This window comes from Euleptes europaea, chromosome 2 (assembly GCF_029931775.1).
Source record: "Euleptes europaea isolate rEulEur1 chromosome 2, rEulEur1.hap1, whole genome shotgun sequence".
Classification (NCBI taxonomy): Eukaryota; Metazoa; Chordata; class Lepidosauria; order Squamata; family Sphaerodactylidae; genus Euleptes; species Euleptes europaea.
The window spans coordinates 27,926,224-27,948,318 of NC_079313.1; the positions used below are offsets into that span (position 1 = coordinate 27,926,224).

Consider the following 22,095-nt stretch of genomic DNA (forward strand, 5'->3'; position numbering starts at 1 on the left):
GAGAAAAATAAATAAGGGCTGTGTCAGGGGTGCTGCATTTGATACTGCTCAATTACTTTGGTCTGGAAGATAGTCTTGGTTATTCCAAATTGGGAATAATAAGATAAGATACAGTTATGAAGATGGATGGTGTACATTTGTTAGTTTCAGTATTTTCACATTAGACATTGCCTGGATTCAGTGTTAAGAACTTACGTGGATTCAAACAACATTTGAATAATTGGGTGCAAGACCAGAATCGAGTTTGATATATAGTATATTCCTCAAATTGATTGGAAATACAGGAAATTGTTTTATTTATTAATGGGAGGAAGAGGTAGGAAATTGCATTCCAAGTTATTGCTGGAAGTAGAGTTGGAGCAATCCCAGAAATGTAATTTGTTTGATTTTACAGAAAAGGAACTTTTTCAAAGGCTGGTTTAATGCATGTACATGTGATATATCAGCCAAGGCCACAGTAATGTGAATGGTCATTTTAAAAAGCACTCTGAAAAGAGCAGATGAATTGACAGCTCAGTTTTTTAAAAAAAAAATAGTGGCTAAGAATTAACAAAGATACTCATTATGAAAGCCGAAGTTAACAGTTTTGAAAACCGCGACCTTAACAGGGCAATTCCTAAACAGAGTTACACTCTTCAAGCCCACTGACTTCAATAGACTTAGAATGGGGTAACTGCTTACAGTTGCACTTTAAGTTAATGATGCTGTGCAAATTATGCGAATGATACTTAGACCTTGAACAGACTTCTTAGGCAGGGTAGGCTTTTATCCTGGCACCCCAAGAATAGCCCAGTTACAAATCTTCTTAAAATTAAACTAATGAAACACTAATAGCAAACATATGAAATAGATATGTTTTATTATTAGAGGGCAGGACAGAAGAATGCTTACTTGTGTGTATGTGTGTGTATACCTAGACAACTTATTTATTTATTTATTTATTTATTTTGTGATTTATATCCCGGCCGAAGCCGGCTCAGGATGGGTAACATCATACAAAAACATTAATACATCAGTAATAAAAATCCAAATTTAAAACAATAAAGTCCCAATTAAAACTTAAAAATACATATTTACATATGGCATCTAACCACTACTCGTATTGCCGGACATTTGCATTAGGTTACCCCTCCGTTGACATTAATAACATAACAGGAGGGGGGATAATAGGGAGGCCAGCAGATGATACTTGCGGCTGTCCTCAGCCATAGGCCTGGCGGAATAGATTCATCTTGCAGGCCCTGCGAAACTCTTCAAGGTCCCGCAGGGCCCTCATGTCACCAGTCAGAGCATTCCACCAGGCCGGGGACAGCTGCATACTTTTAGGGCCAGGGACCACCAGTAAGTTGTCAGATGACCGTAGAGATCTTCGGGGGGTATACCGGGAGAGGTGGTCACAAAGATATGAAGGTCCCAGGCCATGTAGGGCTTTAAAGGTCAAAACCAGCACCTTGAACCTGATCCAGTACTCTAGCTGGAGTCAGTGCAGTTGGCAGAGCACTAGCTTTATATGCTGTCAAGGCGAGACCCCTGTGAGGAGTCTCGCCACCGCATTCTGTACCAGCTAGAACCGCTGAATCAGTCTCGAGGGCAGCCCTACATAGAGCGAGTTACAGTAGACTATCCTAGAGGTGACTGTTGCATGGATCACCGTGGCTAGGTCAGGGCGGGAGAGATAGGGCACCAGCTGCCGGGCCCAATGTAGATGGAGGAAAGCCACCTTGACCACGGCTGTGACCTGGGCCTCCATAGACAAGGAGGCATCCAGGATCACACCCAGACTATTGACAGTGGGTGCAGATGTCAGTTGCACACTGTCAAGAGCTGGGAGCCAGCACCCTGACCACAAGCTGCCCCGGCCTAGCCACAGGACCGCTGTCTTCGCTGGATTCAGCTTCACCCAGCTTTTTCTCAATCAACCAGTCAAAGCGTCCAAACAACTGGCCAATGTGTCCGGGGATGAGTCCGTATGGCCGTCCATGAGCAGATAAAGCTGGTTGTCATCAGCATACTGATGACACTCCAGCCAGAAACTGCAAACTAGCTGGGCAAGGGCATGCATGTAGATGTTAAACAACATAGGGTAGAGGATCGCTCCTTGTGGCACCCCACACACCAAAGGGTGCCGCTGTGACACCACCTTCCCCAGCGCCACCCTCTGTCCCCGACCTTGGAGAAAAGAGCGCAGCCATTGACGGACTGTACCCTGAATCCCCATGTTGGCGAAGCGGTAGTCTAAGAGATCATGGTCAACCATGTCAAAGGTTGCTGATAGATCTAACGAGATCAGCAGCCCTGATCCACCTTAATCCAGCTGTCTACAGAGATCGTCTGTCAGGGTGACCAGAGCTGCCTCCGTCCCATGGCCGGGTCGGAAGCCTGACTGGAAGGGATCTAGAGCTGATGTATCATCCAGGAACTGCTGTAGCTGCTCGTCGACCACTCTCTCAACTACCTTACCCAGGTATGGAAGGTTTGATACCGGGCATTAGTTGGCAAGATCTTTTGGGTCTAAAAATGATTTCTTTAAGAGCGGTCTTACTACTGCCTTTATTAGATCCCCTAGGAATGTCCCTGAAGACAGGGACCTGTTGATGATCTCCCCCAGGGGTGCTTGCACTGCATCCAGACTGGCCTTAACCACGGGTCTAGGAGACAGGTGGTAGGCCTTATAGCCAACAGGGTCCTGTCCACATTGGCATCTGAAAGCTGGCTGAAGTGGTCCAAAATTGGACCAGAAGACGGGCAAGGGGCCTCTAGTTCACTTACTGTATCAAAATTGGCAGGAAGGTCATGGCGGAGTGATAAGACTTTATCCGCAAAATAGCTCGCAAATGCCTCACAGCTATTTGCCGAATGTATCCCTACATTTGAGTGTCCATCAAGAGATGTTAAAGACCAAATCACTCTAAACGATTGTGCTGGACGAGAGCTAGCAGACGTAATTTCGGCTGCATAGAACTCCTTCTTAGCAGTTTTCATTGCCACCTCATAGGTTTCATAAACGTCCTATAAGATGCTCTTGTATCTTCGTCGTGAGTTCACTGCCAAACTCGTAGCCATCTAAGCTCCCGCTTCATAACTCAAAGCCCCTCAGTATACCAGGGGGCTCTATTTCGGTGGGGGCAAAGAGGGCGCCAGGATGCAATTTCATCGATGACGGTGGAAAGCCGATCATGCCAGTCTCCAACAAGCACATCGAGGGAATCGCCAGGGACAATAGGATCCTGCAGAGCCCTCTGGAATCCAACCGGATCCATGAGTCTCTGCGGGTGATCATAAATCAGCTCGCTGCCCAAACAGGTTCAGGACAGAAGGTCAATCCGGGCTTTAAGAACTACGTGATCTGACCATGGAACCTCCTCGTTGGGCATCAGATCCATGCATATCCCAACCCCATAGATTAAATCCAGGGTGTGGCCTGCCTGATGTGTAGGACCTGAAACAAATTGGGAGAGCCCTAGTGCCTCCATGGATGACACCAGGTCCGAGGCATGCGAAAAAGTTGTGGCGTCAGTGTGGACATTGAAATCTCCCAAGACTATTGGCTTTGGGAACCTCAAGGCCCAGCCTGCCACTACCTCTAGCAAGCTTGACAGGGTATCTGCCAGTGCGTTGGGTGGCCGGTGCACCAGCCAGATAGCCAAGCTCTCTTCGGCTTCCCACACGAGGCCAACATATTCAATGCCTGGAATCTCTGGGTCAGGAAGGGCCCTAAAGGAGAAAGCCTCCCGGACCAACATCGCCACCCCCTCCCCCCACCCAACTTACAGGACTAATGAAGGACCGAGTAACATGGGGGGGGTTAGTTCTTTCAGGGTGACAGTCTCACCCTCCTGCACCCAGATCTCGGTCATGCAAGCCAGGTCCACACCCTGCAGTGCAAGCCAGGTCCACAGCACCTGCAGGGTGCTGCTCTTATTATTTATGGACCTGGTGTTACACAGCAGCAGTGTCTGAGTCGGGTAAGACCTAGTACCCCTACCATCATCTCTCGGGATGGGCCGCAGGTTGGACTGGGAGCAAGAGGCTCTCCCTTTTGTATTGATTATAAGGAGTTTCTACAGTGCTATTTCAGAGATTTGATATTACTTACATAAGGGCAACCTTTGTTCCATGGAATATTTGACTGCTGTAATGGGCAATCCGTTGGCTTGTCAGTTGGCAATATTTTACTGGCGCCCCAGTCTTAGTTCTAAATGTGCTCTAACTTTAAATTAGGCAGTTGCATCAAATCAGTCCCAGACATTGGAGTTCAAATGACCAAGATGCTTTATTTCAATACAGAATTCATTTCAATTCATAAAAGTCATACAAAACTCAGAAAAAGCACCTGCAAAATTTAATAATCTGAGGGTTTTCAGTTGTGTTGGCCCTGACTTTGGCTGCATCAGTAGCTAAACAGGTAACATTAGTCATCACCCCCTGCCCCAGGGAGCAGGCAGATATGTATTAGCTATGATAGTCAAACTGATCCTCAATGTTCTGAGGTACAACATCTGTGAGTACTGGGGACTAATAAGATTTGATGATACAAGTATGAGAACTTGCCTCTTGTGTATGTGATTTCATGCAGAGGAGTAGCTGGTCACTGACCTTTGCTCCCATCTGCCTTTTTTCCACTTAGTCCTTTACCCCCTTGCTACATTTCTCATGGTAGGGACACAGCATGGAAATAAGCCTATATCAGGGTAGGAGAGGAGACAGTGTTGGGGCAAAAATAGTAGGTGTGGAAGAGTCTGATACCCTTTCCCCTTCACTTTAAATCATTACCGTCTCCACCCTGCTTTTAGTCACAGGTTCTAATAAGCAAGTAGTTCAGCTGTCATATTTAGTTGGCCATTTAAATGCTGGGGACAATGGTAGCGTTGTGTGGTGGTTAGGGTGTCAGACTAGGATTTGGAAGCCCCTGGTTCAGATCTCCAGTCTGCTATACATCTTTATTTGTGTGACTCTGAATCAGTCACACAGTCTCAAACTAACATACATCACAAGAATTATTGTGAGGATAAAACGGAGAAGGGGAGAATATGTAAACCACACTTGATCTCTTTGGAGGAAAGGCAAAGTCACTTGATCGTATGAAGCTACCTTATTCTGAGTCAGACCATTTGTGTATCAAGGTTGGAATCATCTACTCAGACTTTGCAGCAGCTTTCCGGTTTCTCAGATGGAGGTCTTTCACATCACCTATTACCTCGTCTTTTAACTGGAAATGCCAGGGGCAGATTTTGGAACTTTCTGTATGCAAAGCAGATACTCATCCACTGAGCCATGGCCTCACCCCAAAGAGAGAAGAGATCATGCAGATACTAGATAGATAGAATGGCCCTTTCCTTTGGATATACAGAATAGACTGGCTGGCCACTGAGGTAAATAAAATACTGAGCTGGATGAACATTGGTTGGTTGCACCAAGGTGGTTCTTACATAGCTCAGATTTTGCATTGTTCGTTGAGTCAACCTGTAATAAAAGCTTACACATTACATCTTTTCTGTGATATGCGCATATTTCAGATGCAAGTGATTAAAAATAAAATTCAGGTCTTTTTTACCCAAGCAAGTGCCCCACACAGTACCTATGGTTCAGTGGTATGGACATGTTAGAGCAGGTGTCCGCAATCTTTTTGAGCATGAGGGCACCTTTGGAATTCTGACACAGGTTGGTGAGCATAACCACACAAATGGCCGCTGTAGGTGAAAAAGCCAACCACAAAATGTCAGAGAGTGACATTATGCATAAGTCTAATAGTAGTTCTTCAAAATTTCAGACAGAAGCTGTGATTAAAAGGATGCCGTTTAAAATGAATGTATTTTTTACAAATATTTTCTTGCATGTACACAGGCTACCTTCAGTCACACAGGGAAGATACTTGTTCTGTGGTGCAGCTGCTACCAAAGCAACTGACCCTGCCCACTTTCTAAAAAACACTTGACAAGCACCAGGAAAGGTGTTGGTGGCCCCCATGATGCCTGTGGGCACTGTATTGGAGACCCCATGTTAGACCATGTTCATGAACAGTAAATGTACATCTGTCTTGGCGCTAAGTCTGCTTCGTATAGTGAGATTGCTATTGTTATTGCTTGATGTGGCATCCATTGAAGAAGGAGCTTGCATTTGAATGGAAACTGCAGTCTTGTAAATGTGAAGGACTGATCCTCGAGATTGAAGGGCTGGGCTACTTCCAAGACAGGCTTTTATCCATGCTGTGATTTGACTTAAGACCCTTGTGCAGGGGGGGGGGGGTCATAATTATCTTTCTCTTAACAGTGACCATCAAATAACCTGGAGGACACTTTTATTTGCTTGACAGGGAGCTAATATCTTTCAGTCCACCTCTGGCAAGTGATTCTTCATATTGACAGCATCCGTTTTAAATGACCCCCCACCTCGTGTGACAGAAATCACTTGAACTTGTGTGAGGATATCAGTTGTTAATGTTTCAGGGAAGGGAAGACAGACATAGTGTAATGCTGGCTGTTGAGGAGTTGGACTATAGGAGCAGATGCTTTCTCTCCTTTCTTACAAACAGCCATCACACCACCCCCACAAGCAAAATTCCCCTCTGCTGCCTCCCCCATTAATACTAGAGAGACGCAGTTATATCAAAATAAGTCTCATTACTTTGCCTGGCTGTGTGGGCTTCCTGGAGTGAGCAGGACCCCCAGAATTTTAGCTTTCTCATTTCTCCACTGCACCCCATTATCGATGGCCCCCAGGGTGGATTTGATCTAAATCAAATTGATTTAAATCACGATTTAAATAACTAGTCAGTAAGACTTGATTTAAATCATGTTTTTGTTTTTTTTTACAGAAAGACTCATTCTTGCTGGTATAATCTTAATATTTACAACCAGATGAAAGTTTCGTTTTTGGAATAATAAATTTTCAGGATAGTTTTTACAGTTATATCAAAAATTACTGATTTGGTTATACTATTAGAAATACATAGATAATTATGAAATTATTGAGAGGAAGAGGAACTTCATTAAAATATTCCCAAGCTGGGTGTCTTTTACGGCCTGCTGCCATTATAGGTTTTCTCTTCCAGGGAGATAATATCGTGATAAACCTCAGGATACACACAGAAATGTAATGGAATTTCAAAGGGGTTATATCTCCCAGCAGCCCAGGCTCTGGAGAGGCTGGCCTTCCTTTTTTCAGCGGGGAGGAAGAGAGAAACAGTTGGTGAGCCTAGGCTGGAGCAGGCTGGCAGGAAGAATAGGCCGAGGTGGAGAAACAGGCTGGTGGAAAGCTGGAAAAGGGGAACCAAGGACTGGAGCAGTGAACTTCAGGGATTCCTGCTGCAGGACTGAAGTTCCAGGTAGAGACTTTGGGCGAAAATGCATGGTCGCTTTAGCCTCCTTTATTCCCTGTTTCAGCCAGGATCGAACGCACATTCGGCGAAATGCATGTGTTCGATCCTGGCTGAATCCTGGCTGAAACAGGGAATAAAGGAGGCTAAAGCGACCATGCATTTTCACCCTTTGTTGTTTGGACAGTGTCAAGCGAGCCCTGGGAAGAAGGGTCTGGAACCAGCGAACACTTAGTTGACTGGCAAGCACTTCAAGGCCTCGCCAAGGACTTACAGATCCTAGTTACTTTTTCCGCCGCCACCACCCCTTTGGATTTGCTTCTACATTAAAGTTCCTCTTCTGTGTTAGTGCATTTGTTGGAACCTACTGGGATTGGGAAGAGGTTGCCAGCCCTGAAGTGCCTTTGGCACTTGCCTCAAGTCTGAGTTGCACAGGCACGCAACTGACTTGCACAATTATTACACAAAGATCCCAAGACTTGTAGAGTATTTTGCTCACAAGGTTGCACTTTCATTTTTACTGCTTGCCCCTCCTCTTCACACTTAGCTACTTGTGCAGATCTATTCCACTCCAAATAATTTATTCACTGAACCTCTTAAAACTTAAGAAGTAAGAGGTTGATTCTATGGATATAGATTTGCAAAGCAGCAATGGGTTTAAGGTTTTTTTCCTCAGCTCTGTATGCTTATTTTATAACATTTTTGATGTGAAGAGGTATGTTATCTCTGCAGACACAAATTTACACTTTTGAGAACTGCAAGAACAAGCATCTGTGATAATATCTTCTCATTTGAAAACTGTCCAAAATAATCTTATAGAAACCTCTGGAAGAGCATGACATTCTGAATGGAATTCATTTACCAAAAAATTTAAACATTGCATAAATATACAGCCTCATGCTACATAATTCTTCAAGAACTCAAATGGGCAATTGCTGAACTAACAAAGATATGTAACATGTCCCTTAGATCAGCCTCTGTACCAGAGGACTGTAAAATGGCCAATGTAACACCCATTTATAAAAAAGGCTCCAGGGGGGACCCAGGAAATTACAGGCTAGTTGGCTTAACATCTGTTCCAGGTAAATTGATGGAAAGCATTATTAAAGGTAGAATTGTCAAGTATATAGAAGGGCAAGGTAGGCCCTGTGTAACTAACCTATTAGAGTCTTTTGAAAGTGTCAATAAGCATGTGGACCGGAATGAGGCTGTGGACATTGTCAAAAGCTTTTGGAAATCCAAATACACAAAGTCCCCCACCAAAGACTTCTAAGCAAACTTCATAGTCATGGGATAAGAGGACAAGTCCTCTTATAGATTGAGAGCTGGCTGAAAAATAGGAAGCAGAGAGTAGGAATCAATGGTCAGTTCTCCCAATGGAGGGAAGTGAGCAGTGGGGTCCCTCAGGGATCAGTGTTGGGACCAGCGCTTTTCAACCTGTTCATCAATGACCTGGAGTTGGGGGTGAACAGCAAAGTAGCCAAGTTTGCAGATGACACCAAATTATTTAGGGTGGTTAAAACAAAATCGAACTGTGAAGAGCTCCAAAAGGATCTCTCCAAACTGGAGGAATGGACATTAAAATGGCAAATGAGATTCAGTGTGAGCAAGTGTAAAGTGATGCATATTGGGGCAAAAAATCCTAACTTCACATATACACTGACAGGATCTGTGCTGACAGCAACAGACCTAGAAAGGGATCTTGGGGTGATAGTGGATCGCACGATGAAAATGTCAACCCTGTGTGCGGCTGCTGTAAAAAAAGGCAAATTCCATGCTGGCCATAATTGGACGATGAATAGAGAATAAAACTGCTGATATCATACTGCCCTTGTACAAATCTATGGTAAGACCACACTTGAAATACTTTGTACAGTTCTGGTCGCCACACCTAAAAAAGGATGTTGCAGAGCTTGAGAAGGAGCAGGAAAGAGCAACCAAAATGATTAGGGGACTAGAGCAACTGCCCTATGAGGAGCGGTTAAGACGCTTAGGGCAGTTTAGCCTGGAAAGGAGGCGGTTAAGGGGAGACATGATAGAGGTCTATAAAATTATACATGGTTTGGAGAGAGTGGACAGGGAGAAGCTTTTTCCCCTCTCTCATAATACTAGAACGCGGGGTCATCTGCTGAAGCTGGAGGGTGAGAGATTCAAAACTGATAAAAGGAAATATTTCTTTACACAATGCATAGTTAAATTGTGGAACTCCCTGCCCCAGGATGTGCTGGCTGCCAACTTGGAAAGCTTTAAGAGGGGAGTGGACATGTTCATGGAAGAGAGGAGTATTCAGTGCTACTAGTAAAAATGGCGACTAGTCATGATGCATACCTATTTTCTCCAGGATCAGAGGAGCATGCCTATTATATTAGGTCCCTCGGAACACAGACAGGATGGTGCTGCTGCAGTTGTCTTGTTTATGGGCTTCCTAGAGGCACCTGGTTGGCCACTGTGTCAACAGACTGCTGGACTTGATGGGCCTTGGTCTGATCCAGCATGTCTTTTCTTATGTTCTTATAATTAAAAACTAATCCTTATTTCCTGATACATTATAGGCCTTTGGACTATAATGTAGCTTAAATAGAAAACTATCGTTAGGTAGATTTTTCCTCCAAAAGCATTTTATTTTAAAAAGTCCAATTTAAATTTAAAAAAATCCAATTTAAATTACACAAATCCGATTTTATTTATTTTATTTTTAAAAAACATTGATTTGTATCCACCCTGATGATCTCCCTTTTCACTCATTTTCTTTCCCCTTCCGAACCTCAGAGCAGAAGGAGCCCTCACAGTGGCCATTTATTCATGGAAGGTGTTGCATTGGATTTGCCACTCTTTAGATGCACTTTCCCCCCATCCATATTCTCAAAACTCAACAATAAGCCTCCAGGCAGAGTTTTGAGACTTAAGATGGGGAAAATGTGCAACTATAGAGTGACATATCCAATGCAAAACCTTCCATGAATAAATGGCCAGTGAATATCCAAGGTTCTGTTTTCTGGGGCCTGCCAAGTGTTTTAGGAAAGTGGGAAGGCCAGGAGGGGCTTTTGCCCAGCAGGGCTTCTGTTTGGCCAGTGGAGATCTGATTGGCTGTGTAGATTAAAAAGCTTCATCCCCCTAACTCTACACTTTTAAAAGAAGTTTGATACATTCTTGTTGCTTTTATTTAGCTCTTTCTGTTGTATTGCATGTGAATTTCCTAAGGATTACAGTTGCTGTGTTTAGCTATTTGTTTAAATTAGCAGGATCCATATTCTGGAATCCAAACCTTTCTCCTTTACATATTATTGCACATGAATGCACATTGCAAGCCTGTATTTAGCAGGTAAACATTTGAAGCTCATCACATCAGTTTAAAGATGAAAGCAGTAGACACTTGCCATTTGTGGGGGATCCGTTCCCAGGATCACTGCAAATGGATAAATCCATTAATATCAACAGGGGTGGACTAGGAGACAGTAATAGCCCCATCCCCTGATGACGTGAGGCCTGGGCAGGGCAAGCTGTTTAAGGTTTCTGGCTTAAACAGGCATGGCCTTGCCGTTGTGCTGGCTGGGAATTGAGCTGCGCGACTGCCCAGCAGTGGGACTAGGCCACGTGAGTGGTTTTGGTGGCAGCCCCCACTGTGCTGACAGCTCACATGATAGTGGCCACCATTGGGCCCAGATGAGACTCAGCAACCACTGGATGAGTTGTTGGGGAGGGATGGGGAGGGGCTGTGGCTCAGTAGTAGATCCTCTGCTTGGCATGCAGAAGGTCCCAGGTTCAATCCCCGGCATCTCCAGTTAAAAGGACTAGGCAGGTAGGTGATGTAAAAAAAACCTTGCCTGAGACCTTGGAGAGCCTCTGCCGGTCTGAGTAGACAATACTGTCTTTGATGGACCAAGGGTCTGATTCAGTATAAGGCAGCTTTATGTGTTTGGAACCAGCAGCTGTGGTGGAACTTCAAGTCATCTAGGCTAGGCCTGGCAGTGAGTCCTCCAGTGCTGTAAGTTGTGACTCACGAAAGCTCATACCCTGCCAGAAATTTTTGTTAATCTTCAAGGTGCTACTGGACTACATACTAATATGGCAACCCATCGTGATCTGCTTCCAGTGCCTGTTGCTCTAGTCACAGTTATGCAGAGGCAGAGGCAGGGGGGCAAAGCCAGTACACTCATGCCCACTCCTGTTTCCCACACATTGACTGAACGTGCATAGGGGGTCAGGGTCGAGTACTCAGGGCTAACCACATAGTGTAGCTGGGCTGTAGGCAGTGAATCAACAAAATCACGAGTCACACATGGCGAGGGTGCAACCCCGCATTCATTCATAGGCCTGATCCCTGAGGAGGTTTTCCCGCCTAAGTCTGTGCCACAGCTCTCTGTCTTCCAATCTACCACCTTTCATAGTTCTAGAAACTGAGGAAACCGCCTCAAGTTGCCTTGCGGTCCAGGTACCTCTATAGCTTATATGGGTCTTCTCCTCCCACCCCTCATGAATACCTTGGGAAGCTGTGCTGGGGAGTTGTATATACCCGTTAATGTATCCGTTAAAATTATATCTTGAGGAGGAATTCTTAAAGTTCTCATAACTAAGTCATTTTTGGCTGACTGTCCCAAGAGCAGTGGGAACTCCAGAAGATAATGCTTTCATTAGACGATGATTTGAACGTATGAGGTCTTTGTTGGGGGTGGGGAGGTATTCCTTGCTGTACCTGTCTTCTGTTTCATTTGCTCACCTCTCTAGGATCTGTAGCTGTTCTTAACATATGTGCATTTTTATTGATCCTCAGACGAATATAGGATCAAACCTGTGGAAGAGGTCAAATACATGAAAAACGGGGGAGAGGATGATCAGAAAATAGCTGCCAGAAACCAGGAAAACTTGGTAAGTGTTCAGCGTTATCACTTATCTAACAATTTGGACATGGCACTGCGTCTGTAATGAAATATGTAGTGCATGAAACACGTAGTGTGCTGGAGAAGAGCTGTCTTGAAAATGCCACCACTATTTATAGCTCACAGAGAAAGTGCCAAACGGTACCTTCCCCTGCTTGTCTTTATTAATTATCCTGTTCTTGATACTGTGAAGTGGGCTCCAGCAGACTGGGCATTTGTATTCAACCCTTTGCGAGTTGTAATACAGTTTGGCTCGTGATGAATGTGTTTGCAAGCAAAGGAGCTGTTAGCCACACAGGAATTTACTGCCGTTTGAGAAGGAAACTACCTGCATTTAAGGAGATGGCTGTCATTATTTACTCTCTTTGTTCCCACCCTGTGTTTTAAAAAGTGCAGTCAGACGGTTCAGGATGTATAATGTGCTTACTGCAGAGAATTCACAGAAATCAATGTTTAGTGATTTGTTTTTAAATAAGGGTTAATTTCTTATTTTTAGCTTTTCTATTTGGGTTTCCCCCCAATTTTGTACTTGCATATTGCTGGTTTTGTGTGCACCATCATTTTTCAGGAAGGCAGGAAGAAACAGAATTCATCTTTAATTCTTTTTTTAAAAGCAGGTTTCTAGACCTTATAATTGCAAAAATATGATTCCAACTGTGTCAGAAGATAGAGAGGTGAATTAAATCGATTTTCAGAGATTGGGAGTAGTGCTTTGTAGAGCTACATTGTTTCTTGCCCACTCTCCAATTTCTAGAATAAATTATGGAAAATTCAAGAAAATGTATTAATTTGCATAATTTATAATGGCAGTATAAATCCGCTTGCTTTAATGCAAAACCTGGATTGCCTAGGAGAGGGACTTTTTAAAAAACACCACCCATTGATAAACTCCTTTATTCCTTTGGGTTTGTTTTTCTAAAATAATATGTCTCAGGGCATGTTTATATTACAGACTTTTAATGGTTTTGTATCTTTGTCATTGCCTACCCTGAAAGCATTTTGGGAGCTGAAGTTTGGAGTACAACTTGGGGTAGTGCCATTCTTTCCCCAGGTCCAGTGAGAGGTGGCTTCAAGGGCAACCAATACTCCTCTTTCTGGCCCAAACAAACTGTAGTAGCACTACTCCTGTGTTAGCATTGCTCTCTGTAGTCTAAACAAAGTGCTGTTGGACTAGATGACCCTGGTGGTCCCTTCCAATTCTATGATTTTATACCCACATATCATATGGGCAGACATATACCACACTGTACACATTAGTTCTTCCCCATACGCAAGACTTTCTTTGTATGCTTGCTTTCAGATTCCTGTGACTGGTATGCCTTTTTTTTAACTCCTCCTTTTTTTGCTTGTTTTCACTTTAAGGCCTAGTTTTTCCCCCTTCTTCAAATCTTAAGCAGCATCTCAAGTCCGAAATCTGCAAATTGCCAGCTACTCAAATATTTATTGACCTGTCTACAGCTATTCTGAGTGGATGACTTTTAAAACATGTCTTTGCTGTACAGAGGGTAGTGTATAAATATAACTTTTGAAAGGAGAGGGTAGAAGTAGGGTTGCCAGGCCACAGCCTGCAACCCCTGGAACCAATTGGGGGGCAGGGCCATGTGCGCTGGCACCATGCTGGCACACCTACACACTTCCAGTTTAAACTGGAAGTTGCACAGAGGGGCGCTCTAGCATTTTGCAAAAACTCTGTGGTTTTACGGTAGAATTTTTCTGGAATGCTAGAGCGTTCTGTGTCACATATGAGGAATGCTAAAGTACAAAGACTCCCCACCCCCCTCCAGTCCTCCCACTAGTGCCTGAGGCACCAGCAGGTATCAAAGGAAATTGCTGAGAGGCCTCCCAGGAGACCTGTCATCCCTTGGTAGAACCCTTGCTGAAGGTACCTTCCTCTCCTCAACATTCAAGTAAGAGATTAGAATAAATAAGGCGTGAAGTTACCCAGACCCATTAATTTTCACTTGTGAAAGAACTCATTGTTTTACCTTGATAACAGTGCATCATGATATTCTGTTTAGCATTCATAACAGGACTGGTTTAATTGCAGTACTAATGGCGTTTTTGCATACAATGTTACCTCTGAGAAAGGTAAAACAAGATTGATAGTCTGCTCATATCATTTGGCATTTGTCTTACCCAATGAGACCATACTGGTTTGTTGTTTTGAGACTCTTTGTATTACCTAAAGGATTTGAGTTTATAAAGCCTAAAACGATCATATAAATTATCTATTTGATAGCTTCATTCAATAATTGGGCTTTATTTGGGAAATTAGCTAAGGATTACACTTTGCGTTTGATTCACTGTCTCTTAAAATTGGTAGAATGAGCCTCTGCTCAGGCTTTGAATGTCTGGGAACTCATCAGTGAATATTGACTTGATATGTTGGCCTAGCTCAGACGTTTGGTCCTGTGGTAACATCCTTCACGTGGCTGGGACCATGACTCGGCCTCAGAAGCACATACATGTTGTCCCACATTAACGACATAATATGTGAGCCAGATGGTGGTACATATCCCCATTTAGGATGGGAAGGGATAATTCAATATGGGCAAAGTGCCCTCACAAGCGCAACTCACACATGATGCCATTTGCATTATGCTTGGTTGGCTGTACTCCCAAGGTCCCTGTCATCACCACAGGGAGGCCATTATCACAAATGTGAATATCTGAACTAGGGTTTTCTGTAGAATTTGAGCTCAGAGTGTCTTAAATTTGTTCCCGGCAGACAAATTTGGGCTTTCTTTTATTAACTACATGTATTTTGAGAGTCTGGGAAGAAAGGTCCTAGGAAAGTAAGCGTAGTGGATCTCTCTACTGGAGAGGTTATTCCCCTGATTTCTAGAAATCCCATGCTTCAGAAATTCCTTGTTCTCTTAGTGTTATATCATAGGGTGTTATGAATTTGGTGATGTTCTCTTATTGGACTGTATTTTAACAGAATCCTTTAAGGAAAAAGCCTTAGCTTTAGTTTAACGTTTCGCTTGTTATGTTGGTTGTAGGCTGTGGCTGGTTATGGCCTAGGAGTGCCCAGACCAAGCCATGCCTATGTTCCAATAAAGTTCTAAACTGTTTTGGTTCCAGGTGCTGTAGAGTTACTATACTTAGGTTTTAGCAGAAAGTGCTAAAACATTTTTGGGTTTCTCTGTGCTGCTACTAGTACTAGATGGGAAAAGACTTTGATGGTAGTTGGCTGGCAGGAGGAACCTTTTAAGGGCAGTAAAGGGCAGTATGCAGGGCTGAACTGCTGTTCTTCAAGCTAGATTAATAGTATCAAGCAGCATGTTCTCCTGGTATACTCTTGACTTTCCCTTGCTCAGTAGAGGAACAGAGAAAGCCCTGGTGTGGAGAAGTTCTGATTTTTAGAGCAGCAATATTAGCAATCTAATACAATTTGTAATGAGTATAAATTACAGGAGGAAAGTTACCGGCTGGACGTTAGCAACAATTTGTTTTTTACAGTAAGAGAAGTTCAGTGGAATTGACTTTCTAGGGTGGGGGGTGAGCTCCTCTGTGGCAGACTTCCAAGCAGCAGCTGGATACTGTAGGCTGATCCTGCATTGAGCAGGGGGTTGCACTGGATGGCCTGTATGGCCATTCCAACTCTATGATTCTATAACCAAGCTTTTACATAAAATATTAGTGGATCAGCAGCAGCATCTTGAGCCCAGGAGACACATCCCTTAAATAGGGAAAGGTTGAGTTAAGAAACTGGAGAGGACATTGAGAAGGGAATGAGGGCATCTATTTCTAACAAAATTAAGAGGATCTTTTTTTTTTAAGTGTGATGGACATCTGTTTATGAGTGGAGGCATCTGCTGCTTTTGACATTCTCCATCGGCCATATGTCTAGATTTTTCGTCGTTTTTTCCCCTCCCCGTGATGTTTGTGACAATCAAACTGACAGTGTTACTAATTATATTTTTCCATTTATTTAGCAAAAAGGAATTGCTTGGGGCTTGGTATTGGGGGGTAACAGAAGGGATTCCTTCACACCAGCTGTTTGTAGATTTTCTGGACAGCACCCTAGCACCATTTGTTTTTTGCAGGATTCTACATGTATCCAGGACCAGAAACAGCACAGTGGTGGACAGAATTGTTCAGGGCATGATGTTTTTGCATCATACAGCTGTCTAGCCACACAGCCAAGTACTCATGCATGCTGCTTCGGTGCTTAACACTGACTGACGTGGTAGATTCGAAAGTTGCAATTTCTGCGCAGGATTGGGCCGTTCAGATACAATGCAGTTATTCAGTCTTCAGAGAGCTAGCAGATTGAAGCCTTAGGCCAGTGTCTTTGTTTATTTTGTGCTTGGTTTACAATGTTCAGTACAGGAACTGAAATAAAACTCTGTTGATGAGAATTTTTCAGTCACTGGAGTGTAAACCTAAAAACAGTTGTTTTGAAGCTCTTGTTCTAATTTAGTGGTTCTCAAACTGTGGGACAGGATTTCCATCTTCCTTCTGGGGGTTGGATTGGTGGGTGTACAATAAGGTTGCCAACCTTCAGGTGGTACCTGGAAATCTCCCAGAATTATACCTGATCTCCAAACTACAGATATCACTTTCTTTGGAGAAAAGGGCTGCTTTGAAGGAAGGGCTCTATGGCATTATATCCAGCTGAGGGCCCTGCCCTCCCCAGGCTCCACTTCCAACTCTTCAGGAATTTCCCAACCCACAGTTGGCAACCGTACTGTACAAGCACAGAGAAAGCTCCAGGGAGGAAGAGGGCCCTGTGGAAAACAAAGCCAGACATTTCTGCCAGCAGCAGAGGCTTAGCGCTGCAATAGCCACCCAAACTCCATTTTTCTGTAGCTTCCTTGTCCGCATGAGAGCTTTTGGCTTCCCTTCCTCCTGCCTCATTCTCTAGTTGGCTGATTTTAAGAGAGAGTCAGAAATGCTGGTATGAATAGCACTCCAGTTCACAGATCCTTAAGCATCAATCAATGGGCATGTATTACATGTACCTGTGTATTGAGGATTCTTTGTGCTCATTCACTGGAGATGCAGCTGCCAATGGACTGAGAGCCTTAGATGGCAGAGAGAGCTTAGGAGTCCCAGGGTCAAGAAGGTTGTAAAGCACTGTTCTAGCCACAGGAAGCAGATGCTGAACACTTGTCTGGCTGTGCTGTTAAGGTGGTTGTGGAACTAAAGACCTTTTTAAGTCTTGCTGATTTCTTAGGAGAAATGAGCTGATGCTTTTCTTTTACGTACTGAGTGAAACTAAATGCGTTCCTGCAGTGGAGGCCTTCCCTTAGTATCGAGGCAATGGAGAAAAAAAAAAAAAACAGGTGCGAAGATGAAACCATTAACATTGGGGAAATGCTTGCTTCTGCTCTAAACTGTTTTTAGCTGTTGAATGCAACAAGTGAACGATGGCCATTGAATTGAGGCATTTAAAATCTAAGAAGAATTGGTTGGATCCAGCAAGAATTTCTGCGTACAAAAGGGATTTCCATCAACAAACCATGATTTCACCACATCTCCCCCCTTCTTACAGTGCAGCGCAGTATACCCTGGAAATGCTGTTCTGGGGTATCAAGGGAATGAGCCATTTCTTTTTTGTTTGGTTTTGTTAATTTAAATTTTTTTCATATTCATAGAAATACGAAACAAAAATAAAATCCATATCAACATGACATAAACAACACATTACAATACAAACACAATACCAGCATAAATTCTTGAATATGTAGTACGTGCAATTTCTGGATGAGCAGATAGAATTTTCTTTCCATTTTAGTAACTTCCCTTTATTATGCTAATCTATCTTTTTAACATTAAAATGCTACTTTTTGCTTGATCGTTCCTTCTCTGTAATATTAGTACTTTGCAATTACGTAATAAAACTTGCCTTACTAAATTATCATCTAATTTTAACATTAATGTTAGCTTAGTATTCGTTAATTTATATTCTTTACTTTTCCAGTATGACATTATCTCTAACCTTTTTCAATTCTATTTAGGCATATGTCACAACACATATGAATAGTACAGTTTCCAATTCTTTTGAAACTCTTTGCTGGGTCTTTTATTCACTTGATTAGTCAGTTTGGCCATCACTGCATACTCTGCTAATTTATCTTTCCATACTTCTACATCTGGACAGGCTTCTGACTTCCACTTTGTGGCAAGCGCTACTCTTGCAGCTGTAGTCATATATCTAAACAGTTCTTCTGAGGACTTCATAATAGTAGATGGTACTATTCCTAACAGCATGGTTTTAGGATCCATTGCAAATTTAACTTTTAATTTTTTTTTGAATTTTGGTATGAACTTCACTCCAAAATTTTTAATCTTTAATGACCACCATGTGTGAAAAAACATCCCATCTATCTCCTTGCATTTCCAGCAGTGGCCACTTGTTTATCTTATCCTTTGGTATAATGTACCAACAAAAAAACATTTTATACCAATTTTCTCTTAAGGCTTGACTTGCTGTAAATTTAATTGCTTTAGTCCATAACTGCTCCCACTGTTGCATTGTAATCTCCTCTCCAAATTTTTATATCCATTTCACCATGCATGGTTTAACTTGTTCAGACTCAGTGTTCTTTTACTTACATTTGTATCCTGCCTTCCGCCAAAGACCTGGGGTGGCAGACATGGGCTTTACCCCATCCTTTGTCCTTGCTGCGACTGGTTTGTACTAGGTCGACCTGGGAAATGGGGCTCATCCTAGTGAATTTTGTTCCAGAGTGAGAATTTGAACTCAGGTCTTATCTGGATGTTGATGTGAACTAGGGATTACAGATTAATTTGTTGTGCTAAACTTTCTGTAGTGTTTGGTGTGTGTGCGTGCATGTACTTTTTGTGGAATTTTTGGCAGAAAGAGAAAAAGGTTATGGAGGAAATAAAATGCTTTGTTTACACCTAGAAATGGAGTGTTTCATGGTGCTGACAGATAAGGTTTAGTATTATTATAGATCAAATAGTTTCCTAAATTAACACACGTTAATTTTTGTTGTTTTATTTGTTACTTATTGCTCTTAGGCAAATTCTTCCTATGTAAAGCCTAACCTCTTGGACCTGACAGTACATTTTTGTTTCAATTTGTTAAGTGGATGGGCTCCTTTTCCCCATAGAAGTTGTAAAATGATTTGCCTTAATGCTTTGACATGATTGAGGGGTCCCCAAGTGAAAGATGAAAAACTGGCCCTTGAAGCTCAGTCATAGCAAGAACTTGGTTTTTGTGCAGAGTTCTTCATGGTCCCCAGTTTTTGAATTTCATGCTGATATAAGCAAGCGATATTTCCAGATCTTATAAACATGTTTTACCACCTCCATATATCACAGTTGCTTTCCCAAACAGACCTGGGTGATGGTGGGGGAGGGAATCTATTCGCTGCCAAATTATAGGTGGCGATGCTTACAGAGAATCATTTGTACTGTGAGGTAAGAGAGGGAATTCAGTCTTCTGAATTTGTATAGATCCGTTGTTACAAGGAGGTTTATTTCAAGGTGATTTTTTTTAACTTGTTCATCTTGTTTAAAGCAAAATCATTGAACAGTAATCCCCATCCCTCCATACATGCAAAGCAAATATTAACCCTCTGATTCTTGCTGATGAGATCTCTAATGTTTAACTGTGTCTTGGAAGTCAGACTGATATTAGAGAGGACAAGTGTGGGATCCACGTAGACTTGCAGTGGGCATTTCATATAACTCTCTTGCACCGTTTCCTCTTTACCTTCCCTGGCAGCCCCCATAGCTTCTCCCTGTTTCCTGCTTCATTCTTGCCTACCCACCCACCAGTCAGTCTACCTTTATCTGCCCCCTTATCTGCTTACTTGTGGGCATACCTCACTTGCCCATGTATTTCCCCCCCCCACTATTTCTTCTTTCTCTCCAGACGGCAGCCCCAATATCCTCCTCTCCTCTCCTCTCCTCTCCTCTCCTCTCCTCTCCTCTCCTCTCCTCTCCTTCCTTCCTTCCTTCCTTCCTTCCTTCCTTCCTTCCTTCCTTCCTTCCTTCCTTCCTTCCTTCCTTCCTCCGACCCACCTACCCACCCAGCAACCTACCTTTTATGGGCTCTTCCATGTTCAGCTATATTTATTATTTCATTTATACCCTGCTTTTTTTTAGACTTCAGGTTTTTCTGGAAACCTGGGGTTTTCCTCAGGTTTGTAGAAATGTCTGTCATGTCTGATCATGGCTTCAGTCTCCAGATTTAAGTATCCACAGGTGAGGCCATGTTGAGAATGAGATATACTGACAAGCGTGAAACCTGCAAGGACTTGCAGAGTGCATCTCATTTCCCTGCCGTAAAAGCCCTCATAGCCTCTCTTTTTCCTGCTTCTTTCTCTCTTTGGTCAAAATTGGTAATTTACAATAAGTATTAAATATTTCCCTGTAATGGGAGAATAGATGCTTCCCACATCAGAGAGTAGATGTGGGGAGAATAGATGTTCTTCATGTTGCTTGAAAGCTCTGAGGAAGCAGCTGATCTCCAAGAACACCAAATTCTTGTTAGCTTGATTTTACTGGTAAAAAAATAATATTCTCAGTCTACTGTACAAACTAGATGTGTAGCTTGATAAAGGAACACAAGGAGGCTTCTTTCAACAAGTCCTCATAAAAGTATGTGCCCTGTCTTGCCAGAACATTTAGCACCTCTGTCGAATTAAGGGACACTGTGGCTCTTTACCTAAAGACGTTTTCTTCTTGAGAACGGGGCCAGCCACAGACTAACAAATCATGAAATTTCAGGCAATCCAGACCTGCCTGTTTAACTCTCCAATATTTTTTCTTGTTTTATTTGTTAAAACAGCATTCACAATGGGGGAGGACAAACTTACATTCTCTTATGTACCTGCTGCTACTACAGTTGTAGGTGCTGCAACCAAGTAAGTAGGGTTGGAGGGAAGAGGAGGAGGAAATTCTTCTTGGGCTCAGATACACAATCTGAGATGGAGGGTAAGAAGCCTCCTCGGATTGGAAGAGAGCTTCACAACCCATTAAAATTAATATCCCTAATCTAAGTAATACAAGCGTCAGCATATTTTTTTTATTTATGTTCCACTTTTCTCCCCCAATGGAAACTCAAAGCAATTTACAACACTGTTCTCTCCTCCATTTTATCCTCACAACAACTAACCTGTGAGCTAGGTTACGCTTAGTGTGCGACTGGCCCCAGGTCATCCACCGAGTTTCCATGGCAGAGTGAGGATTCAATCTTGGATCTTCATCCTGCACTTTAACTGCAGCACCATGCTTGGTCTGTCATATCACTTGTCATGGATGCTTACTGGATAATGCCCATGTTGAGCAACATGTTCACACACTCCAATATTCCTGGAATATTTTCAAATTATATTTGGTACATAAAGAATAGTTGCTCTCCCTCATCAGTGCTCCTAGATTTCATTTAGGAGTAAAATGGACAAGACCAACAACTGTTCCCTATCTGATTTGATCAATTTACAACTATTTATTTGTACTGAAGTGGAAAGAAAGTGACATGACCCAAGTTCAACCTGTGAATTTCTGGATGAACCAAAGTATTACTTTTGCCTGATGCCCACATAACTGCCATGAAGGTCTCTGAATGTCATTTTAGTTTAAAAACAACTCACAGCCCGCCTCCAAAGCAAAATGAAGGAACCTGCGAGAAACAGTGGGAATGTTTGATTTTGCTTCTACTCTTTAAGAAATGCCCATCATCACATCAAACACCTCCTTGAGTGTGTGCGTAGAGTTGTATGATTGAAATTAGGGATACATTTCACTGTTTGAGGTAGTTCCCTGCATAGCCCTTTAGGATAATTAGTCAAAAAAGGTTGAATAGAAATTACTGTTTGGGGAGATTAAATTTGTAGATGACAGCAACATGTTATGCATTCTTAAGAAGAAGCAGTTCTTTGATACTTATCAGGAGAGTGGATAAACCAGGCAGCACTTCAA

General features: G+C 42.8%; 1 protein-coding gene across 1 annotated transcript in view; it reads left to right on the plus strand.

The window, feature by feature from the left end:
• Positions 1-22,095, plus strand: part of C2H1orf21 (chromosome 2 C1orf21 homolog) — a 109,655-nt gene that overhangs the window by 20,720 nt on the left and 66,840 nt on the right. The window contains exon 2 of the mRNA XM_056844308.1: positions 12,087-12,181. Coding sequence (XP_056700286.1) covers positions 12,087-12,181 — 95 coding nt within the window. The remainder of the gene's footprint in view (positions 1-12,086; positions 12,182-22,095) is intronic.